The 25,778-nt window shown below is 42.0% G+C and overlaps 1 protein-coding gene across 1 annotated transcript in view; it reads left to right on the forward strand.

Moving 5' to 3' along the window:
• The first annotated feature begins 2,261 nt into the window (after nucleotides 1–2,261).
• GRXCR2 (glutaredoxin and cysteine rich domain containing 2) overlaps nucleotides 2,262–25,778 on the forward strand; it is a 30,455-nt gene continuing 6,938 nt past the window's right edge. The window contains exons 1-2 of the mRNA XM_077473014.1: nucleotides 2,262–2,684; nucleotides 11,954–12,154. Coding sequence (XP_077329140.1) covers nucleotides 2,352–2,684; nucleotides 11,954–12,154 — 534 coding nt within the window. The 5' untranslated portion in view covers nucleotides 2,262–2,351. The remainder of the gene's footprint in view (nucleotides 2,685–11,953; nucleotides 12,155–25,778) is intronic.

The raw sequence follows: 25,778 nt of genomic DNA on the forward strand, positions 1-25,778 counted from the left end.
AAAGGCTCAGATAACTCTCCGTTGACCCTAATTCTGGCAGACGGTTGGGCATATAGCAATTTAACTCATCTGCTAAATGTGTCTCCAAGAACCTCTGGCACTTACATTCCCAAGCACATGCACACTTGGGATCCATAATCAAAGTTTTACTTACAAAGTCCAAGGACAGCTGTCTGCCACCCAGCCTGAGATACTCCCCAGTGAGGAAGAAAGGGTCTATCTGCAGACCAGACTCATATAATACCCTCCAGCAAATGTCTCTTAATTAGACCTCCTTTAGGCCCTCAGTTGAGCACATGCTGAGGCACAAACAGCAACTTCAGTACACAGACTGCATCCCAAGGGCAGGAGCCCAGGACAAGAACACTTTGAGCAAGTCTCCAAAACATTTATCTTCTCCCTCTGCCAACTTCTGGGTGCTCATCCCAGAATTGTCTGAGAGCAGATAAATATTCATAACTTCAGTAGCTGACCCTCCTACTCTATTCTCTGGAAGCTTCTTCCACGGACAGACAGGAATAATCAATTACTAAGCTTAGGGAAACCTGACCAGACCAAAAAAAAAATCTCACCACTCCAATGAGCAGAGCCAAAAACTAAATTTAACCTAATTAGGGCAGGGTGCTAAATATGGAATCAAGGAAAAAAAAAGCACAGGTGCTAATCTGCTTTAGTTACAGAAGGCTCTCTTAGGTTAACAGTGTTACCATTTTCCCCTTATTCCCTTTTTCTTGCTCAAAAGATTCCAAACTAATGCTTATACAAATCAAATCTTGAGAGAGTGCTAAGGGTTATCATTTGACAGAAATCTGTTTTACTCACTAATTGAGTGAATGTTTAGTGGGCGGAAATCCTTCTAATCTAACCTTATCACTAATACACTGTAATGGATTTGTTAAGTAAAAAAAAAAGTAAAGTGCCACACACACGGCCAAATATTGGGTGGCATCTGCCAGTGTGTATGGCAGCCGGTACGACAGAAGCCAGCCGAATGTTCAACTTCTGTTGAAGAGGCATGACCGAGAAAGGTCTGCCGATCAGCATTCCGATCACTTCTCTCAGCCAATGGCTAAGAGCACTGACCGGTGTGTTCTGGTGGGGGGGAGGGGGGGCAGACCCCATGTCAGAACACAATAGCTCAGCGGGGAGATCACTGTACTAACATTGGATTGTTAGTACAAGATCTCTGCCTGAGCTTTTTAGCTTTTTCATTCAGCCTACTAAGTTTGAACGAAAAAAATAACTGATAGTGTGTACCAGGCTTTTGACCAGAGAAAGAAATTGCAATCTATTGAGAAAATTTAGACTGAAGCATGTGGTAATTGGAGTTGAACTAGCTTGCATGCAGCTTGTTCATTTCGAGTTACCTTTGGTTTAGATCTAATTCAGCAAAATATAAGCCATACATTTTAACACCTGGGCATAGATAGAGTACAGGAAACAAACCACTTTGGCACTATGTTCAAAAGGTGTAAATGAAGCTCAATTTGTATTTTATTTTTAAATCAGAAATACCGTTCACTGATGGATAAGGTGCCCAACCACTGCGGCACACCTAGCACATAGAGGGGTCTGAACTCTCAGCACACTGAAAAGGTGCGAAAGTCTCTGGGCGGTGTTAAGGGAGTAATGTAGAACTGAATCTAGGGCATTGTCCCTAAGGTCGTCTTCTATTGGGCCTACATCCTGCTCCCACTTATCTTTGGCATGAGTAGCTTTCCAAATAAGAAGGCAAAAGCATACCATAGCAGGTGGAAATAAAGCCTTTCGCGTCAATTACTGATTAAACATACCTAAACACAGGCGTGGGAGAAAAAGTCCAGTCCGTGGCCAAACCCTGAGCATGAACTGCATGTCTGAGTTGAAAGTTAAAAAATTGCATCGTAGGGGGGAGGTGGAAGTCAGTTTGTAGGTCCTTAAATGAACAGAGCCTGCCATTGAAACTCAAATTTAAAAGCAACACCACAGGTAGGAAATGCCTTGCAGAAATTCTACTATATCCAGCATTCCATAATTGATTTGCTGTCCATAGTCCTGTAAATAAAAGCTTTATTTCATATTTGGCCTGTTGCTTATGATGTGTTTGTGAAGTGACTCACCTAAAGGAAGCAGAGGCAAAGGTGCCGCATTCATCACCATGTATATACGATTACTTCTTTCATGAGCATTTATTAATACTTAATAAGGTGGTGTTGGGTCTGAAGTTACATGAGAGGATCTCAAGCCTTTTGTAAATTATTTATCATTTGCAGGAACAAATACAGACAACGTACAGGGAAGCTGCAGCTACGCACACAGGTATATGTATTTACTGAAGAATTAAATGAATATAACACAGGGAAAACTTTTCTATGGATGAGCTTCAGAAGAAAATAAACCAAAGATATGAAGAGAGACCCCGGAAGGTGAGATTTAAAATTTCTTCCGCATACAGTGGCCGAGTATTGAAACAGGTCTTTGAAGATGGCCAGGAACTGGAGTCCCCAGATGAAGAATATCCCCATAGCTTTCTGCATGACAGTTTTGAGACTTCAGAACATTACTTCAGCTCAGGAGAAGCTCATCCCCAGTTTTACCCAACAGCTCGACTGACAGCTCAGAGAATAAGTGTCTTCAGAGATGGTACCTCCTACAGACTTGCAAGTGACCCTCTGTTTTCTGGCAGCCATGAAACAGACAAAAGCGTAAGTCTCATAGTCATTATTTAGTTACTGAATGGTGCTTACCAAAAATATAAACTTCCTAATTGTATTCAACTCCATAAACTCAATATTTATATGCAACTAAAAGCTAAAAAGTATACTAAAATATGTCATATATAAGGTAAAGTGTTGAGTTAACCTCATTTAAAATATGAGCTTTGTTGCCCAAAGCAAGCAGCAACAATTTTTACATTATCAAATTGCTAGCTGTACAGGTTAACAGAGAACTGGAAACACCCCAATGTTTTTAGAAAGTAACATAAAGACTAACATATAAAAAGAATTTTCTAATGATTTCAGATGTAGGACTAAAAGTGGTTGGTTCCAAAGTTTTTGTAAACAAATTATCATTCACTGATATGATCATTTAGGTCAAAAAATATACTTTTAGACTAGTATGAAAGAAATTATTGAAAACAATGTACAATCCATCAAAAAGCAGCCCACTGGCTCCTAGATTGGCTCTTTAGTCCCTTCAATTCATCTTCCTCTAGGACAGAAACTTGAATGTGAATGGCAGTTTGTTTAGCAAGGGTCACCTTTTAGATAATTTTCTAAATAAAGTTGATTGTGGAGAAAATTAAACACCTACATCTTCTTAGTGCCATCATTAAGAAGGTGTATAAAGTGAGTATAGTGAGTACCATATCAAACTGTAGCACCAATGCAATGAGGGTTATTTACTAAAGGAAAATCCACTTTGCACTGCAAGTGCACTTGGAAGTAAAGTCCATGTAGATCCAATGGGGACATGCAAGGAAAATAAAAAACAGCATTTTAGCTTGCACATGATTGGATGATAAAATCAGCAGAGCTTACACTCATTTCAGATCTACCCCTTAGATTTAAAGTGACTGCACTTCCAAGTGCACTCGCAGTGCAAAGTGGATTTGCCTTTCGTAAATAACCCCCAATGGGTTCTTAGCAATTTAAAAATATATATGTTTACATAAACCGTATGTCAATGCAAAATAATACTGACAAAAAAAATTCCACTTATGCAGCACATACACCTTTTCCTGTGCTTTATCCCTCGAAAGATCCAGCGAGTAAAAGAAAACCCTGCTGATCTGTCAGAAGTACACTCAACTTCTAATCCCTGTGGGCTGACAACACAGTATTTTTGTGAACAAAATGGTATCAGCCCTGCCCACTGTCTTTTACTAAACTACTCTGACAATCCCACTCTTGGATCTTTAAAGACACACTATAAGAAAATTGGGCAAACGATCATCTGAATTTCCTCATTGTTTCACAGCAAGTCAGAACCGAGGAAGGAAATAATGTATGAAAATTCTTGTACGACAAAGGCCTTTTTTTGTTGATTGTTTCTGATCATGCGCAGTCTTTCTTTTCAGATTTTTCTCGTATGAAAAAAGGTACACATTAAACGAAAATAGTTTGTTCTGTTTCCATATGAGAAAACGTTTGGCGTTTGTCCCTTCGGAAATTTTCCTTCAGAAATTTGGAATCGGCTGTCAAAAGTTGTGTATACACTATCAGAAAATTGTACGATCATTCCTCAGACAAAAATGTTCGCCTGATTTTCTTATAGTTTGTATGAGCCTTAAGACATAAAGGCTAAACATTCTTTAATCCATTATAAGATATTTGATATAACACTAGAGGTATGCACATAACAGCCCTGAATTTCTGATCAACATTTCTTTTTTTTTGCAGTTATCAAATAGATAGAACAACATGCTTCCAGAGTTTATGGGACTGACTAAAAGGGAGCAAATAGGAAAAGTTTTTTGTTGGGTTTTACATGAACGTTAACCATACTTTTTTATGTATTTGCTTATTTATTTTTTTGCTTTGAAAAACTGTGCATAAATGATAAAATTCTGTTGACTGATGAAATTAATAGATGCAAAAATGCATTATGCACATCTATACCTGTAAACAAACTTAAATATATAGAAAAAAATATGATCCATTACTACTTTCATCATTATTAATTGTAGTAAAAATTGTTTTAAAATAGATGCCAGACAACACATACACATTCCCTGCTAAATGTACTGCTTGTCAAGATATGCCTCCAGAGTAAGAAAAAAAACAGCTTACTATTAATGCTTTATCATACCTTTAAAAATAAGTAATGTATACTTTTCTGAGATAATGCAAGTAATTTGCCAAAGGCAAATAGAATTTTCATTTAGCTTAGCGAATGAGGTAAAGCTATGCTGCTAATCATATATATATATATATATATATATATATATATATATATATATATATATATATATATATATATATACACATATATACACACACACACACAGTATCTCAGAAAAGTGAGTACACCCCTCACATTTTTTGTAAGTATATTATTATATCTTTTCATGTAACAACACTGAAGAAGTGACACTTCGCTACAATGTAAAGTAGTGAGTGTACAGCTTGTATAACAGTGTAAATTTGTTGTCCCTTCAAAATAACTCAACACACAGCCATTAATGTCTCAACTGCTGGCAACAAAAGTGAGTACACCCCTAAGTGAAAATGTCCAAATCGGGCCCAATTAGCCATTTTCCCTCCCCGGTGTCATGTGACTCGTTTGTGTAAACAAGGTCTCAAGTGTGAATGGGGAGCAGATGTGTTTGGTGTTATCGCTCTCACTCTCTCATACTGTTCACTGGAAGTTAAACATGGCACCTCGTGGTAAAGATGTTTTTTTTCTGAGGATCTTCAAAAAATTATTGTTGCTCTACATAAAAATGGCCTAGGCTATAAGAAGAGTGCCAAAACCCTGAAATATCCAGAGGTTGTCTTTGGGAAATAGACATATGAGTGCTGCCAGCATTGCTGCAGATGTTGAAGGAGTGGGGAGCAAGCCTGTCAGTGCTCAGAACACACGCCGCACAATGCATCAAATTGGTCTGCATGGCTGTCGTCCCAGAAGGAAGCCTCTTCTAAAGATGATGCACAAGAAAGCCCACAAACAGCTTGCTGAAGACAAGGAGACTAAGGACATGAATTACTGGAACCATGTCCTGTGGTCTGTTGAGACCAAGATAAACTCATTTGGTTCAGATGCGTGTGTCGCGGCAACCAGGTGAGGGGTACAAAGAGCTACAGTTCATTGAGGGAACCATGAATGCCAACATGTACTGTGACGTACTGAAGCAGACCATGATCCCCTCCATTCAGAGACTGGCCTACAGGCCAGTATTACAACATGATAACGACCCCAAACACACCTCCAAGACGACCACTGCCTTGCTAAAGAAGCGGAGGGTAAAGGTGATGGACTGGCTAAGCATGTCTCCAGACCTAAATCCTATTGAGCATCTGTGGGGCATCCTCAAATGGAAGGTGGAGGAGCGCAAGGTCTCTAACATCCACCAGCTCCGTGATGTGATCATGGAGAAATGGAAGAGGATTCTAATGGCAACCTGTGAAGCTCTGGTGAACTCCATGCCCAAGAGGGTTAAGGCAGTGCTGTAAAATAATGGTCATATAAACAGAAGAAAAAACAGCGCCAATCTAAGTGCAGTATTGTTGAATCAAAGACATTTAATTTGTGAAGTTATGCACTCACACTCTACCAGAAGGTTTCAGGCACATCATGTATCTAGAGGGCATCGCAGGGCTCTCGAGGAGAAGCGGTAACTCGTTCGGCTGTATCTCTCGTCCGGTGGCGCCGGTGGTTCCCAGCGTCGCACGGCTTGGTGTAACAGCGTCAGGGAGGTCCGTTCGTCCGTTCGTTGTTATGTTGAGGGGCGCACTGCGATGACGTTTCGTTGTGGTTTACGTTGCACGCGTTCGGAGCATGCGTGCTCCTTCATCAGGCATCTGTAAAATAATGGTGGCCACACAAAATATTGACACTTTGGGCCCAATTTGAACATTTTCACTTAGAGGTGTACTCACTTTCGTTGCCAGAGGTTTAGACATTAATGGCTGTGTGTTAAGTAATTTTGAGGGGACAGCAAATTTACACTGTTATATAAGATGTACACTCACTACTTTACATTGTACCAAAGTGTCATTTCTTCAGTGTTGTCACATGAAAATTTATAATAAAATATATACAAAAATGTGAGGGGTGTACTCACTTTTGTGAGCTACTGTATATATATATATATATATATATACACACGCACACACAGTGAGCAAAATTATAAATGCAACACAGGCGGCACGGCGCTGTAGTGGGTAGCACTCTCACCTAGCAATAAAAAGGGTCACTGGTTTGACTATTACATTACCTGCCTGGAGTTTGCATGTTATCCCTGTGCCTGCGTGGGTTTCCTCCGGGTACTCCTGTTTCCTCCCACACTCCAAAGACATGCTGGTAGGTTAATTGGCTTCTTTCCAAAATTGGCCCTAGTATATGAATGCAAGTTGGGGACCTTGGATTGTGGGCTCCTTGAGGGTAGGGACCGATGTGAGTGTGCGATGTATGTGTAGAGCGCTGCATAAATTGTCGGCGCTATATGGGTACCTTAAATAAATAATAATATAATAGATCAGCATCTTAATGAGACACAATGTACAGGGATAGGGACAATTGTAGACACGTACCCACACTCACTTAGGTTGAACTGGGTGGACTGGTATATTTATTCAACCTTACTAACTATGTAACATTTTTGTGTTATTTATCATGAGCTGAACTTAAAGATCTACAACTTTTTCTATGTACACAAAAGGCCTATTTCTCTTAAATATTGTTCAAAAATCTGTGTAAATCTGTGTTAGTGAGCAACTCTTTCTTTTGCCAAGATAATCCATCCACCTTACAGGTGTGGCATATCAAGATGCTGATTAGACAGCATGATTATTGGCTGGACACAATAAAAGGCCACTCCAAAATATGCAGTTTTACTGTATTAGGGAGGGAGGGGGGGCAAAAACCAGTCAGTATCTGTCAGTATCTGGTGTAACCACCATTTGCCTCACGCAGTGCAGCACATCTCCTTCACATAGAGTTGATCAGGTTGTTGATTGTGGCCTGTGGAATGTTGGTCAATTCCTCTTCAATGTCTGTGCAAAGTTGCTCGATATTGGCAGGAACTGGAACACGCTAACGTATACGCCGATCCAGAGCATCCCAAACATGCTCGATGGGTGACATGTCCGGTGAGTATGCTGGCCATGCAAGAACTGGGATGTTTTCAGCTTCCAGGAATTGTGTACAGAGCCTTGTAACATGGGGCTGTGCATTATCATGCTGCAACATGAGGTGATGGTCATGGATGAATAGCACAACAATGGGCCTCAGGATCTCATCACAGTGTCTCTTTGCATTCAAAATGCCATCAATAAAATTCATCTATATTCATTGTCCATAGCATACGCCGGCCCATACCATAACCCCACCGCCACAATAGGCCACTCGATCCATAACATTGACATCAGCAAACCACTCACCCCCACAACACCATACACGCTGTCTGCCATATCTGCCCTGAACAGTGAAAACCGGGATTCATCCATGGAAGAGAACACCTCTCCAAAGTGACAGACACCATCGAATGTGAGCATTTGCCCACTCAAGTCGGCTACAATGAACTGCAGTCAGGCTGAGACCCCGATGAGGACGACGAGCATGCAGATGAGCTTCCCTGAGAGTCTGACAGTTTCTGCATAAATTCTTTGATAATGCAAACCGATTGTTGCAGCAGCTGTCGGGGTGGCTTGTCTCAGACGATCTTATAGGTGAAGATGCTGGATATGGAGGTCCTGAGCTGGTGAGATTACACATGGTCTGCGGTTGTGAGACCGGTTGGATGTACTGCCAAATTGTCTGACTTTGGTGGACGTTCCTGCAGTCAGCATGCCAATTGCATGCTCCCTCAAAACTTGTGGCATTGTGCTGTGTGATAAAACTGCACATTTTAGAGTGGCCTTTTATTGTGGCCAGCCTAATGCACACCTGTGCAATAATCATGCTGTCTAATCGACATCTTGATATGCCACACCTGTGAGGTGAATGGATTATCTTGGTAAAGGAGAAGTGCTCACTAACACAGATTTAGACAGATTTGTGAATAATATTTGAGAGAAATAGGCCTTTTGTGTACAAGTCATAGATCTTTAAGTTCAGCTCATGATGAATAGGGGCAAATACAAAAATGTTGCGTTTAGAACTTTGCTCAGGGGGCGTGGTCTCGGCTTCCCAGGGCTCCCAGACCTCAGCTCCTTTACAGACCACCCGCGCAGCCATACCGAGCATTTTGGCTTCTCAGCCCCTACCCACATAACCAGGGAGGATAGTCAGCGATTCAGAGCGCCCCGGAGCTCTCATGGACTGGTTTCTGTGACCGAAGCAACAGGTGGCATCCACCCCAGATCCAATCAACATGGCGCCGGCGTCTGCCACGAGGACAGAGCCCAGCCCGCCTGCAGGAGGAGAGGAGAAACAAGATCACAGTAATGACATGTTGCTGTTCTTTCCCTCCAGCAATCTCTCCCCCTGCTTCCCCTGCTCTCTGTCCCTTACACAACTGGGCAGCCCGGGGGGAGAGCCTAGCAGCTCCTTGCAATGGGCACCACAGAGCACACAGCCCTCCGAGCACCAATCCTCAATGCTTGGTGCAGCTTTGTGTCTCTCACAGCAACTGCAGGCAGCAACGGATGCCGCTCCTCTGGCTCTGCCCGCACATGAGCCCATATCCATTCTCAATAGCGATAGGGCAATATGGGCACTTCTGCAAAAACTGCCTACCAGAGATGACCTAGACTCTGTGGCAGCCAGAATGGAAGGGCACTCCGTGGGGAAATTGTTGGAATTAAACAGGAAGTGGCAGAAGTGTCCGCACGAGTTGCCTCATTAGAAACGGACACCTCAGCCCTCCGCCATGATGTCTCTGCCCTGCAAGTAACACACAAAGAAGTGACAGACCAAATTGCGCAGCTACACCTACTAATGGACGACTTGGAAAATCGCAGCCGTAGGCGCAACATCAGGGTTCGTGGTTTGCCAGAGGCTACCCAGCAGGCTGACCTAAAATTGATTGTGACTGCCATATTTAATGACTATCTGGAGCGACCGACGGAATCACCCATTGTCATCGACAGAGTTCACAGAACCCTCGGCCCCAGAGGTTCCACGGATGATAGGCCCAGAGATGTCCTTTGTTGCTTACACAAAAATACCCACTAGAATTACCTGGTGGATTTCATTGAGGACGGTTAGACCCACCGAGACTTATAGCTGTGGACTGGAGAAAGTGACCCACATGAACATCCACTGAAGGTCTCCCTTCTTTTTGGGTCTCTGCCATCTACTTGGTTATGCTCTACAAAAGTACAAATATTGATACACACAGGCCACAGGGTCTTGCTTCTCTGGGGCTCCCTGCGGGCATAGGGGCGGTCTCTGGTGAGAGGTATGGAACACATGGGAATCAACAGAATTGAGACTAATTTAAGTCCACCTGTACCTGACATGGTCCCTTGCCCGCTGGGGATCCCCCCTGCTGCCTGCATGGGGTTCCAGCTTACTGACTTATACATGTTTTTTCTGATATAACAGTGTTTTGGGTTGCAAGTCTGTTTTGTTTTTGTGATAGAAGGACAATTTTCCTACAAAAGTACCTGTCCTGGAGGCCCCAAAAGTTGTCACACTTGAGACCTGGTTCTCTCTTTCTTCCCAAACAGAGGGAGGGAGGAAGAAACCCCTCCCCCCCCTCCCATTGCATTGGTGGCAGGCTGGCAGCACTGGCTCATTTAATGAGGGCAGGAGAGCAGAGATGCGGGGTGGGCAGTGAGAGATGATGTCATCTCTCTGCTCCCCGCCGCTCCTCCAACATTTTAAAGGCCCATGCTTTGAGGGCAGAAGAGCGCTGATGTGTGGCGGGCAGTGAGAGATGATGTCATCTCTCTGCTCCCCGCCACACATTGCTCCCACATTGAAGTGGCCTGGCAGTGAGGGTGGAAGAGTGGTGACAGGCGGGCGAAGAGAGATGATGTCATCTCTGCTCATCTGCCCTCTCCTCTCCTCCACCTCCAATGCTGCCCGTTGCAGTCGCGACCCGCCTGCTCTTCTCTCCTCCACCTTCAAAGCCTGCCCTGTGTGGGTAAACATGGCTCCCATTCAGGTGCACACTTTTGTATGTGAAAGTAAAAAAAACAGTGATTTGATAAACATTTTCAGGGACTAAAAAGCAACTATTGGGAGGATTGTACTGGTGGTTAGTCTGCCCCCCAGTACAATTCCCTCTTCTTCAGTCTGACTGACCTTGGGGGGTTGTACTGGGGTCAGACCGACCAGGGGGGATTATACTGGGGTAAAGATTGACCTGGAGTGGGGGGTATTATACAGGGGGGGACAGACTGGCCTGGGGATTGTGTGTTTACACACATAGATCCCATTTCTCGTTCTGTCATGAATGATTGCGGGTGCCAGCTGGTCATCGCATCGGCTCCGGGGACACGCTTCAGGCACACGTGCACCGTCGGGTGCATCTTAAAGAGCTGACGTACAGCTACGACGGCTCGTGCAGGGCAGCTGGTCCAGAAATGGTTAAGCACATTTACATTAAAAGACAAAGTCACTACCACTACTACTGCTACAATTTGAGACTCAAGTGCATTTAATTATGTCAGCTTTTCCAATTTTTTTTTTTTAAAGCGATAAATGTCACTTAGCTGTTATTCCGAAACTGTAAGTACTGAAAAATTTGATACTGAATGACTGCCCTAGGGCAAACTGCTCATGTACTGCAGCAGAGTCAGCTCTTTGGAAATTTCATGAAGAGCTAGTTATCATAGATAGTCAAGTGTACCAAGGTGAAAGTTTGATTGATCACAAATCCATTAGTACAAAAGTAAATATAGCAGAGTGAATCAGTGTTGAGATATGTAAAAACAGATCCTAGGATCATTTCTAACGACCATGAAAGAATGATAACATTCAGAAAATGGTGCTGAAATGCTCACTTTACTTTTCAACATCTCTAAATGCCAAGTAATAATAACCTTTTTTAATTGATCCCAAGTTTGAAGTGTGTTATTTTGTACTTTACTCCAATGTACTGATATAATACAAAACAAATCAGAGAAATATATAATAAAATGATAATGGTGATTTTGCCTATCCTTGTCTTCTATGCTATCTGGGAATTATTTAAGCCAAAAAATAAATTTGTAACACAGAGGAACTACAGAGTACCACCTGTTAGTCAGTAATGGTGAGGTCACCATAAATGTACTAAACAGTGGATGAGCGTGTTGGGGTGGGGGGGGGGGGGGGATCACTTGTATTCTGGTAACCTGTTCTTCCTTTTGTTTTATAGAATTCTGATGTCATAGATTTTGGCAAAATCATAATCTACACCAGTAACTTAAAGATTATAAGAACCCCAGTTATAAATAAAGATATTTCTGACAATCCAAAATGGTCACCTAAACAGGGACGAAAAGTTGAAAAGGACTTATGCTATAGATCGATGGAGCGCAATGAAATTCCTGAGATTAACAAGACACAAGATACTCAGGTGAGATGCTAGATTGTATTTCTTTCAATATTTTCTTTTCAACTACTTCCCACTTAAAATATTAGGAATATTCCTGAGTCAGATTGTTTTCAATATTTATGAGAGGCAGGTCTGAGTTTCAATATCCAGAATGCTTATATCTGAGATATCTTCATATTCACATGTATTGATTTAAAAACAGGATTATTTAAAGGACAACTGTACTTTTGTACAATTGTCCTTAAATACATTTCCTCCTCCAATCAAGTGATATTCGCCATGGAACCTGGCTCCGAGCTACAAAGTCCCTCTTCCTTAAACAGGTGTTTCATACTGCACATAAATATCAAGGTCCCATTCCCTTCTATGCCAAAGCCATCCTCCGAGTGACGGCTGAAGACCATTGATTATGACTTTCATTTAAGAATACATATGTGGGTACAGTTGTCCTTTCAAATACATTTTACAATACCCTTTCACTATTCATATTAGTTCTGCAATTCCCCAAATAAACCCCAAAATAAACATTTATTATATTGCACCCTACCAGTTATTAGCTGTGGTGGCTGCATTTGTTTTCTTTTTTTAGGCTTTCTTTCCTTCACTTTCTATTGGTGATCCAGCCAGTAAGTCCGTTATTTTTAAACAAAACAAGCTATCCTGCAAAAGTGGCAGTTAGAGAGTTGAGACAAACCATTTACCACCAACAGAGGTGCTTACAATGATCAGCTTTTATGTATTTATCTAAAACCTTTATTACAAACGGAAAAAATAAATAAAATGTTGCTGTAACCACTTAAAGAACGTTAGCTAGAATTTTGTTTCAATTTGTTAGTGCATCTAAGTCTGCTATTCCATCTAGCACTGCCCTCCCCCTAGATCAGTGATGGCAAACCTTGGCACCCCAGATGTTTGGGAACTACATTTCCCACGATGCTCATGTACTCTGTAGTATAGTTGAGCATCATGGGAAATGTAGTTCCAAAACATCTGGGGTGCCAAGGTTTGCCTTCACTGCCCTAGATTACCAATGCTGCTGTCTTGTCTCTGTTCTCTTTCATCAAGAGTGTAGGTACCCTAATACAGGGATTGTGTTACTGGCTGGATTACCAGGTGAAAATAAAGGAAAAAGCTTAACAAAGAAAATGAATGTATCCACATCAATTAAGGATTGGTAAGCTGCAAAATATTACGTTTTTGATTTCAGGTTTCATACCGCTTTAAGCAGGAAAGCATCTGCAACCTAAACATGCTAAAGGGGTATGATAAATGCCTGATTACAGGAGATAGGGAACATCAGTGTTGCCAACCGTCAGTATTTTTACTGGCAGCCAGTAAAAAAAGGGCATTTTTTTCCTGCCAGTAAATGCCAGTGACAGTAAAAGGTTGCCAGTAAAGAATGAGACTGTGACACTTAGGTTGGAACTGCGCATGCCAATGAGCGGGCCTAGACCATCCGAGGGCCTGCTAATACACCGGCAGGGGGGTGGTCTGGCGGGGGCAGTGCCTGAATGTGTTGTGTGATGTCATGGTGCAAGGGAGCCGAGCAGAAAGGCCAGAGTCTCGTGTGAAGGTCTGCGAGACAGGAGCAAGGCAAGCCAGGAGCGGGATTGTCAGTGTTGTTTAGACTGGAATGGACTGAACGGACCACCTAGCATGGAAAAAGACTGTCACTGTGACTCAGATGGGGACATGTCGTGTCTGTGCTGCTGCACACTGCTGTCAGTGTCACTGTGAGAGTCAATTTTATGTGTGTGTGCTTGCCCATTCTAATTTCTTGCCCTACTGAGTCCTGTCCCTGAGCTACTTACTTATTATATCCAAAATGAAAAAATAATAAATGTTTTTGCCTTAATATCTACCTTAGATCACATTGCTAATTGCATACTGTGTGTGCTTTTAGCCTAAATACTGAAATTTGCACTTAAAACTGTAATTTCAATCTGGTAGGTTGGCAACACTCTTCCTTTCTTTGCCATCTGTACTTGTAAGATGAAAAGTGGGTTAGAAGCAAGCCTGTCTCCTGCCCATTTAATGCATTATTTAGGGCAAGGATGTCCAACCTTTTGATCTTCCTGGGCCACATTGGAAGAATAGGAATTGTCTTGGGCCACACATAATCTGCACTAACAATAAGGCCGCGTACACACGGGCGGACTGTTCGCCCAACTTTGTCCGTCCAACAGTTTCGGCAAACAGTCCGCTCAAAATTAGCATGGACGGACATGGCCACACACGACGAACGAACAGTTTGCTGAAACCGTGCGCGATGACGTGAACGGCACGTACGACGGGACGAAAAATACGACATCCTATACACTGCATTATAGCTTTCGGCGTGAAAATCCTTTCTGAGCATGCGCGCACAAGCCTACACACGAGCGGACTGTTCGCTGAAACAAGGTTTCAGCGGACAGTTTTTCGGAATTTCCGAAAAACCTTGTCCGTCCAACTGTCCGCTGAAACTGTCCGCTGAAAGCCCACACACGAGCGGACTGTCCGCCCAAACACTGTTCAGCGGACAAAGTTGGGCGAACAGTCCGCCCGTGTGTACGCGGCCTAAGAAGAGCTGATGAGCAGAAAAAGTCAAGCAGATCACAAGTTAATAATAAGGATAATGTATCTATCTCAGTAATAAAACTTCATTTTTGTAATATTTATAATTATAAAAGTAAAAAAAGGGCAATATAAAACTAGTGTGATATTTGACAGTATTTTTGATAAACCAATGTTTCGATATCTGGTTAAATACATGTAGCAATTCTTAATTCATTCTCGAGGTGCTCTTTAGAAACTTTGGTTCTAATTTTGCCTTTCATGTGCTTCATCCTTGAAAATAGTTTCTCACAAGTATAGGTGCTGCCGAAAAATGAATAAGGCATGATCGTGAAGAGTGGGATATTTTTTGGGGGAAGATAAAGCTTATAAAAGTCCAGTAAAGAGACACTGTCAATTTTTTCTTCAGCCGCATGTGGCCGCTAAATGTAAACACATTTTTACAGAAAAAGTCCCCAAAAAATCTAAATGTTTATGTAAGTTTACAATTTTGTGTTGAGCCCCATAGCAGTCTTGGGCCGCCTGATTTAGGGTGTGGGAAGGGTGCAGCGCAATCCAAATCTCCTGCACAAGTCATTGAGAACGTAAACAAATTGCTCCCTTTAGTTATACCTCTTAAGTTCTTAAAATTATTTTTACATTGAAATAAAAGCTTCAAATTAGCAGTATAAAAAATGGTTTGTAATGAACTTAGCTAAAGATAAAAGCATTCAAACACAAAATGACTAAAATGGTAAAAGCCGAGTTCTTCCTGTTACCTGCTACTAAAGAACAGAAGTTTTGTTAGCCATCTATTTGAGGGTTAGCCTTATTTGCTAGACAGCACATAACCATAAACCACAATTTAAATTTTAATCCAAAGCTTTACTGCCATATTCCACATTTACTCTAGCTATCACTGAGCATTAAATTGGACATGTATCATGGTGTGTTTATTGGAATGAGGCCTTTGTCCAGGTCTGTGAGGAGACAGATAGAAATAAGCTCTTATGCATTATGAAACCACCAGCACATAAAGATATAATCCATGTCTGACCTCATAAGCCAGGGCAACCTAGATGATTTAGCAGCAGGATCATGCCGAAAACAGCTCCCTGTGGCATGATTAACACTGTGTTTCCACTATCTAAAAATATATATATTCACCAAACAATATTTACTTCACAGATAGATCCAATCTTTGAAAAACAGGCACATAGTTACAAATCTCATGTATCTACAAGCATCTACTGAGATGACAGGCAAATAGACTATTTAAAGCAAGACATAACTATAATACATTTTAACACAGCATGCAAGTTAATGTTTAAATGCCATATAGATAAATAAAAAAAAATCCATACACATTAACCACTTCAGCTCCGGACCAATAAATACCTTAAGGACCAGAGGTCTTTTTGCAATTTCGCACTGCGCTGCTTTAACTGGTAATTGCGCGGTCATGCAATATTGCACCCAAACGAAATTTGCGTCCTTTTCTTCCCACAAATAGAGCTTTCTTTTGATGGTATTTGATTGCCTCTGCGATTTTTTTTTTTTGCGATATAAATGGAAAAAGAGCGAAAATTTTGAAAAAAAAAGATATTTTCTTCTTTTTGTTATAAGAAAAATCGAATAAACTAAATTTTAGTCATACATTGAGGGCAAAATTTATTCAGCCACATGTCTTTAGTAAAAAAAATGTCAATAAGCGTATATTTTTTGGTTTGCGCAAAAGTTATAGCGTCTACAAACTAGAGTACATTTTCTGGAATTTACACAGCTTTTAATTTATGACTGCCGATCTCATTTCTTGAGGTGCTAAAATGGCAGGGCAGTACAAATCCCCCCCAAATGACCCCATTTTGGAAAGTAGACACCCCAAGGAAATTGCTGATGGGTATGTTGAGCCCATTGAATATTTATTTTTTTTGTCCTAAGGGATTGAATAATGACAAAAAAAAATAAAAAATTTTTTTTTTACAAAAAGTTGTCACTAAATGATATATTGCTCACACATGCCATGGTTATATGTGGAATTGCACCCCAAAATATATTCCGCTACTTCTCCCGAGTATGGGGATACCACATGTGTGGGACTTTTTGGGAGTCTAGTCGCGCACGGCACCCCGAAAACCAATCACCACCTTCAGGATTTCTAAGGGTGCAAATTTTTGATTTAACTCCTCACTACCTATCACAGTTTCGAAGGTCATAAAATGCCAAAATAGCACAAAACCCCCCAAAATGACCCCATTTTGGAAAGTAGACACCCCAAGCTATTTACTGAGAGGCATGTTGAGTCCATGGAATATTTTATATTTTGCCACAAGTTGCGGGAATATTACAAACTTTTTTTTTTTTGCACCAAGTTGTCACTAAATGATATATTGCTCACACATGCTATGGGCATATGTGAAATGACACCCCAAAATACATTCTGCTGCTTCTCCTGAGTACGGGGATACCACATATGTGGGACTTTTTGGGAGTCTAGTCGCGCACGGCACCCCGAAAACCAATCACCACCTTCAGGATTTCTAAGGGTGCAAATTTTTGATTTAACTCCTCACTACCTATCACAGTTTCGAAGTCCATAAAATGCCAAAATAGCACAAAACCCCCCCAAATGACCCCATTTTGGAAAGTAGACACCCCAAGCTATTTACTGAGAGGCATGTTGAGTCCATGGAATATTTTATATTTTGCCAAAAGTTGCGGGAATATTACAAACTTTTTTTTTTTTGCACAAAGTTGTCACTAAATGATATATTGCTCACACATGCTATGGGCAGAAGTCAAATTACACCCCAAAATAAATTCTGCTGCTTCTCCCGAGTACGGGGATACCACATGTGGGGGACTTTTTGGGAGCCTAGCCACGTACGGGACCCCGAAAACCAAGCACTGCCTTCCGGATTTGAATATAAAATGCTACCAAAAAACCTGTTAGCGATGGCAGGGATCAGGCCTGACTCTGCGATCGCTGCAGTTATGTGTTTAGTGTTTTGTAAGTGACAGTGATCGATCGATACTGCACTTGGGTGGGCTGGGCAGAGGGGCAAAACGCAGGTGCCAGCAGGTATTTGGGCTGATCCCGCTAACAATGCGTTTTTTTGGAACCCTAAACTGCTGGGGATGCTAGTATAGATCTGATCAGATCAGATATTGATCTGTTCAGATTCTATACCACTACGGGAGGTGTATGCTTTGTGTGTGGGTGTTAGCGGTACTGGCACTAACCTAGCGCTGCCTGGGGCGACGCAGACCCTGACCCTAAAACCTAATTGATATCACCCGCCGGGTGATCAGGGGGTTAAACCTTTATTGGGTAATAAATGGTGGGTGCCCTGATGCTATAAAAAACAAACTAACCAGAGTCACCCGTAACACTTATACGGTGATCAGTGGCGAAAGGGTTAACTAGGAGCAATCAGGGGGTTCAAATTTTTATTAGGTAGTATATGGGGGTCCCTGGCGCTATATAAAAACCTGACGGGGAACCTAAATGACTAACTGGCTAACCAGCGTCACCAGTGACACTTATACTGTGATCGCTGGTGAAAGGGGGTGAAAGGGTTAACTAGCAGAAATCAGGGGGTTAAAACCATTATTGGGTAGTATATCGGGGTACCTAGCGCTATAAAAACCTGGCGGTGAACCTAAAAAAATAACTAGCTACCTAGCGACTGTAGCGACACTAATGCAGCGATCAGAAAAACGATCGCTTAGTGACACTGGCAAAAGGGGGTGAAAGGGTTAACTAGCAGAAATCAGGGGGTTAAAACCATTATTGGGTAGTATATCGGGGTACCTAGCGCTATAAAAACCTGGCGGTGAACCTAAAAAAATAACTAGCTACCTAGCGACTGTAGCGACACTGATGCAGCGATCAGAAAAACGATCGCTTAGTGACACTGGCAAAAGGGGGTGAAAGGGTTAACTAGCGGCAATCAAGGGGTTAAAACCATTATTGGGTAGTATATCGGGGTACCTAGCGATATAAAAACCTGGCGGTGAACCTAAAAAAATAACTAGCTACCTAGCGACACATGCAGCGATCAGAAAAATGATCGCTTAGTGACACTGGCAAAAGGGGGTGAAAGGGTTAACTCTAGGGGCAATCAAGGGGTTAAATCTTTATTGGGGGGTGATAGGGGGCTACCCTGGACCTAACACTAACTGTCCTGACAGTTTTTACTGTCACAACTGACACTGAATGCATTGATCAGTAAAGAAATGATCAATGCAATCAGTGACACTGTGACTGGGGGGGGAGGGGGGGGCGGGGGGGGATTCGGGGGGCGATCGGGGGGGGGTTTGTGTGCCTGTGTGTACCTACATGTCAGTGTAGTGTTGGTGCACACTTACTTTTACTTTTCTCCTCGTAGTCCGGTCAAAAAGACCGCCCCGAGGAGAATGACATCACTTCCTCCTTCCTGTGTAAACAATACACAGGGGAGGAAGCTTCTCATTGGCCAGGAGCGATCCAGAGGGGGTGGCCGAAAACCAACGGCCATCCCCTCATCACGGAGCGCTCCTGGACCGAATCGGACCGCCGTAACCAGCGGGAGGGGGTCCGATCGGACCCCCTACCCGCTGGAAGGCAATCACGTAGATGTACGTGATTGTGCCTGCCTGTGCCATTGTGCTGACGTACATTGGCAATACGGCGGTCCTCAAGTGGTTAAGGTACATTGATCTATTTCAGAACATTGTTGTTATGAATTTAGTTTATAATTTAGAGAATTGCAGAAAAATACATTTCAAACTAACTTTAGGTAAGTGTAATTGGAAAAAATAAATACAGTAAGTAAAGACAGGGCTGCTTTTAGAAATTCCAGGGCCCCGTACAGCATACCTGACAGCCCCCCTACCAAAAACATCAAATTATATGTTCAAAAATACACTACCTACACTACCTATCCCACCCCACCCTCCACGTCACTTACAATTCTACTTCCTTCTCTCCTATTGCTTTTTACATCGGGGTCCTCAAAAGCTTTGTTCTTGGACCTCTCCTATTCTTGATCTATACCTCCTCCTTGGGTCAGTTGATAGCCTCCCATGGCTTTCAATACCATTTTTATGCTGACACCCAAATCTATCTCTCTACCCCTCAGCTCACTCCATCAGTCTCCTTGCACATTACTAATTTACTAACATACATATCAGTCTGGATATCACACCACTTCCTCAAACTCAATTATTAAAAACCAAGCTCATAGTATTTCCTCTCCCACATGCCCCTTCCCCTGGGGTGCTAGGTATAATCCTGGACTCTGAACTCTCCTTTCGGTCCCATACACAATCACTGTCCAAAGCTTGCCACCTCAACCTCTGTAAGAGCTCCAAAATATGCTTCTTTCTGACTCCACAAAGTTACTAATTCACTCCCTGGTCATTTTTTGCCTTGACTACTGCAACTCCCTCATCATTGATTTACCTTTACGCAGGCTATCCCCCCTTTAGTCTATCATGAATGCTACTGCCCGATTCATCCACCTTATCAACCATTCAGAGTCTGCTTCCCCTCTCTGCCAGTCCCTCCACTGGCTTTCACTTACCTAACAAATGACATTTAAAATACTAACAACAACTTACAAAGCCCTCCACAACTTGGCCCCCAGGTTTTAATCTCTATGGAGACTACCTTTGCATTTAGTTGATCATCCAAAAAGGAAAATCATGGTTTCTTTAAAGTCGTTGTTTTAGTTTGTATTTTACTGTATGTACCTGTACATACAGTACTCAGTTCTTCACTATCAAATTCATCAATATGAACTGTACCTCATCTAATGCTGTGTACACACGATCAAATTGTCTATTGGACTTGGTGTGTGGGCTCCAGCGGACTTTTTCATCGTAAAAGTCCGGCGGACTTAGAAAGTAGTTTTGACTCAAAATTTGCCCGCCGGACTTGGCTTTCAGCGGACAATCCGTTCGTTAGTGTGCTAGTCCGGCGGACTAAGAATGACGCATGCTCTGAAGCAAGTACGAGAAGGAAGCTATTGGCTACTGACTATTGAACTTCCTTTTTCTAGTCCCGTCGTACGTGCTGTATGCCATTGCGTTAGAAATCGCCAGACTTTCGGAGCGTCCGTGTGTGGCCAAGTCCGTTCGTTATAAAGTCCGATGGATTGTTTGCCGAATTGTTTGCCAGAGCAGGTCCGCCGGACAATTCGATCGTGTGTACACGGCATAGGAAAGCTTTCCAATCTCTTTTGAACTCCTCATCCATTATCCCAAAAGAGGGACCCTTTTATCTCAAGGTCTCTGGGAACTCTCCTTTATTTTAAAAAATTGATGTGAGGCCAAAGTCATGAAGTCTTTCCAATTTCCAAAACAAATCCATACACATTTTCTTATCTCTTAAAGGTTTACTGCCAACTACCTGTTGACCCCTAAAAATTTGCTGTCCCTAAAATGTAACTCCTCTTTTGTTGAGAAAAAAACAATCCCCTCTGGGTGATCAATGTGCATTACAAACTTGCACATTCCTACCCATTTCTACTGTTAGACAATATCCTGTGCACATTGAAAAAGTGACCAATTCATTTTAATCAGCTAGTGCATTTTCTGTGCTCTTATGAGAAATGTTGCAGTGCCTGTATCATTATAGAAATTATGAAGTATTTCACCAAAAATTAAATTTCTGTTGCAGAGTATGCCTAAAAGTTAACCTGTATCTTAGTGAGGAGTTCTTCTCCCAAGCAAGAAATTAAATTTTTTGGAGGCATTCTGCACACCAATAGTGTCCAGAATGCCTTTAGGTTTCCACATTGTATTGAATTTTACAAAAAATGACAGCACTGCAGTTTAAAAAGGAAAGGTAATTTTTAATAACATTAAATTACATTATGGGTTGTGTAGCAATTGTATATGCTATTTTAATGTTTTATTTTTTTAAAGACATATAGGTGGGAGGCAATAATTTTACTATTTTGTGTGCCACATCCAAAATTGTAAACCAAAAAGTTGGGACACCCCTAGTGGTGGACTTTTTAGGCATGTACAATGAATATCAGATTTATAAAGTACAAAAAGTTTTTTTTATTGAAAAAATATATTAAGAAATACACATAAAATAAGGAATGCACAAACACATTGATAATCAACATACACACTGATTACTTAAGGTACCCTACGCGTTTCGGAGAGACTGAATCTCCTTCTTCAGGGCATGTATAGATATGAGAAACAGGTCTATTGAAAAAGAATGGAATATATATTAACCACTAGAGATCCGCGCTATAGCCACATGATGGCTACAGCACGGACCTCCTTTGCCGGGACTACGTCTATTGACGTCGTCCCGTGCACGAGCGGCCTGCGCGTCCCCTGAGGGGCTCGCGCGGCGCGCTCTGTGATCAGCGAGTCTACGAGACTCGCCTGATCATGGATCCAAACAAGTGGTCGATCCCGACCCCTTACCACGTGATCAGCTGTCAGCCAATGACAGCTAATCATGTGATACAACGGAGCCGGTAATCGGCTATTTTTCCTTCTCGCGCTGACAGCGCGAGGAGAAAAAAAAAGTGCCGATCACCGGTGGCCATGATCGGGACATCAGTCCCCATCACGGCCAGCTTACCGGTGCCCACCTGCCCCCTGCCAGTGCCACCTCAGTAATAAAAAGTGCCCCCCCATCAGTGCCACCCATCAGTGCCCATAGTGCCACCCAGCAGTGCCCACAGTGCCACACATCAGTGCCCACAGTGCCACACATCAGTGTCCACAGTGCCACTCATCAGTGCCCACAATCTGCCTCAAAAATGGTGCTGCACCCCAGTGCCACATATCTGTGCCCATCAGGGTCATCTACCAGTGCCCATCAGTGCCCATCAGTGCCGCCCATCAGTGCCCAGCAGTGCCACCTATCAGAGCCACCTATCAGTGTCACCTATCAGTGCCCATCAGTCCCATCTATCAGTGGTACCTATCAGTGCCCCTTAGTGCCACCCATCCATGCCACCCATCCGTGCCACCCATCCGTGCCATCTTATCTGTGCCCATCTTTGCCCATCAGTGCCGCCTTATCTGTGCCCATCAGTACTGCCTTATCTGTGCCTATCGGTGCCACCTTATCTGTGCCTATTAGTGCCGCCTTAACTATGCCTATCAGTGCCCACCAGTGCAGCCTATCAGTGCCCACCAGTGCCGCCTCATCAGCGCACTTCAATGAAGGAGAAAAATGACCTGTTTGCAAAATTTTATAACAAACTATTAAACATGATTTTTTATTTATTTTTTATTTTGCATCTTTTTTTGTTTGTTTAGCAAAAAATAAAACTCCCAGCTGTAATTAAATACCACCAAAAGAAAGCTCTATTTGTGGGGAAAAAATGATAAAAATTTCATTTGGGTACAGTGTTGTATGCCCGTACAATTGTCATTCAAAGTGCATCAGCGCTGAAAGCCGAAAATTGGTCTGGGCAGGAGGGGGGTTTAAGTGCCCAGTAAGCAAGTGGTTAAGAAAGGTTATTTATCTTATCAGGTACATACATACATTGTACATAATTCAATATTATGGTAAGCACTTACATAATCAAAACAGTGTGTTGGGTAGGCATTCCATAGAACTTGTAATTAAAAACATGATACCAGGGTGGATATTGCCGATGGCTGTTTTCTCTTTCAGACACTTCTAGTGTAGGCGCCCCGGCAGGAAAGGCCGAAGGAGCTGCAAGGTGTAACAAAGAGACCAACCCCCTAATACAGGTGGACAAATGGAGGAGAACCCTCCCCCCGGGGAGAACACTGGGGCAAGGCAGTCGGTCCTGTACACAATAGAATAAAGGCGTATTTTAAACCCAATCAAGGGGAGGAAAAAGGAAAGAAATCCCTTCCCTCCCCTTTACACTTTAAAGACCTATTTATCTGTGGTAGGTCTGTGTCATGTTGATAGACTAAAACATGAGCCAGCTTCCATGAATCGCTGACTCTTACAAATTGTCAGTTCTGCCTTATATTTCAATTACCTTGTGTCGATGTCAAAAGGTGTGTCACATCACAGTCCTCCCTCTATTCTCTATTTTATTTTTTAATTCTCAATGTCTATTGTTCCGGTCTTTAAGTAAAATAGATCAAAATGGGGAGGGAAAGGAGAGGAGATCCACCATAGACTGCTGTGCATTTTTTTTTTCACAAAAAGTCAGGCATGATTTTGCCTGGCACTGGCTGGCATGATTTTTACTGCACTGTAGAGAATTGCACTGTAGTGAATTGGCAGTTCATTTAGAAATGAGCTGGCTTAATGTAATATATGTTAAAACACATCTCTTAGATATGATATTGGCCTTAAAAATTTAATTCAACACACTGAATATCAGCTGCAATGCAACACACCTTTTACAAATGTTTTCAATTGGAAAATGCTCCCATTCCTGAGAAATAAGTATCATGGCAAGAGCTAAATAACAAACTTTGTATAAACAATTAATCTGAGCAAGGCTCTCAAACACCGCAAGCATATATTGTAGCAAAAAATAGGATGGATAATGTTCATAAATTGCTATGTGCCCTAAGGTAAACCTATCAAAAATCTGGGCAATTCAAAATGCCGAAACAGATGTTGCTTTGTGATGATCAGTAGATACAAAGGTATATGCAGTTAAATGTATATGCAATTGTTATCTTTTCCTGTAAATGTTCAGCTAGACCCCTGTACATTAATTAAAACAGAAATAGGACAACTTGGTAATGAGAATTTCAGCTGCATTTATCTGGAGATCCATGTTTTGACATATAATTTATACCAAATGTAACTTCTGCTTATTTGTATTCTCAATATATATTCAGTTTGAATTGCTCTGGTTTGTGACAGGTTTTTACAGGTGGTAATTTTTTTATAAAATATATATAATATAACATGGCATGCTTTATGCCATACAATATGGCATATGTTGCAGGTAACCAGTAAGCTTTTACAGGCTTGTTGGTAGGTAATCCTTTAGCTTCCAGAGCCTTTTTTTTATTTTACATGTGCTAAAATGCACATTTTGTAAATGAAAATGCACATTATACATTTTCTGAAAGTACAGGCCCTGTAGAATAAACTAGCAGTGCTTGCATTTTTTTTAACGTCACATGATATCCATGCTATTGGTATTCAAATCCTTATTTTAAGTAACACAAAAAAAACATTGCACTCTTCCCTATGGAGCGGCGGCTGTCAGCAGTGACATGTCCACTGACATCCACTGCTATCTGATCCGATCCTGTCCACCAAATCCAGACGGATGGTGGTCCTATTTTCCATCCGCCATCGGATCGGATTGGAAATGATTGGATGAAAACAGACAGGCAATCCGTTTTCACCCAATTTCCTTATAGAGGAGAGCAGGGCTGGGTATGTCTCTGCTCTGCACAGTGAGCGGAGGCAGACCTGTCATCTGCCTCCTCAGCGGGGATCAGCGGAACTAGCAGGGCTGAGTCCGCCAAATGGAAGCGCCCGTATGAAAGGGGCCTAATGCTTTAAAAGACTTTACAGGTCATCAGTTTAGTGCTAACGGTGAATGATGCCCCCAAGAATTATTGCTTTAGCTCATTTTCATATGTGTGTGCACCAGACATGAATTTGTGTTCATATGTGCATGTGGGTGCAGAGGGCTTTTAAAAACAAATGTTGCCAGTTTTTTTAACTTGATTAAACTTTATTTAAAAAAAAAAAAATGTAACCACTTGCCGACCGCCACATGTACATTTACGTTGGCAGAATGGCACGGCTGGGCAAATGGGCGTACAGGTACGTCCCTTTAAATTTGCCGCCGTGTGGTCATGTGCTCGCTGCCAGCAGCACACGCGCGACCCTGTCCGGACAAGTCAAAGTGTAACTTTTTTTTTACTTTGCTTTTAAGGGTAAATTAGAGATCTGTTTTTTGTTTGTTTTTTTCATAAAAGTGATACAAAAATTAATAAAGGAACAGTGTAAAAAAAAAAAAAAAAAAAATTAAAATAAATAGGGAAAAAAAGGAAAAAAGAAAAATGTAAAGCACCCCATCCTGCCATGCAGAAGCGAATGCATACGTTCCATATCTCACAAAAATGAGTACACCCCTCACATTTTTGTAAATATTTTATTATCTTTTCATGTGACAACACTGAAGAA

Source organism: Lithobates pipiens, unplaced genomic scaffold (genome assembly GCF_037356315.1).
Source record: "Lithobates pipiens isolate NorthernLeopardFrog02 unplaced genomic scaffold, aLitPip1_a1.2 Scaffold_8, whole genome shotgun sequence".
In the NCBI taxonomy this organism is placed as follows: domain Eukaryota; kingdom Metazoa; phylum Chordata; class Amphibia; order Anura; family Ranidae; genus Lithobates; species Lithobates pipiens.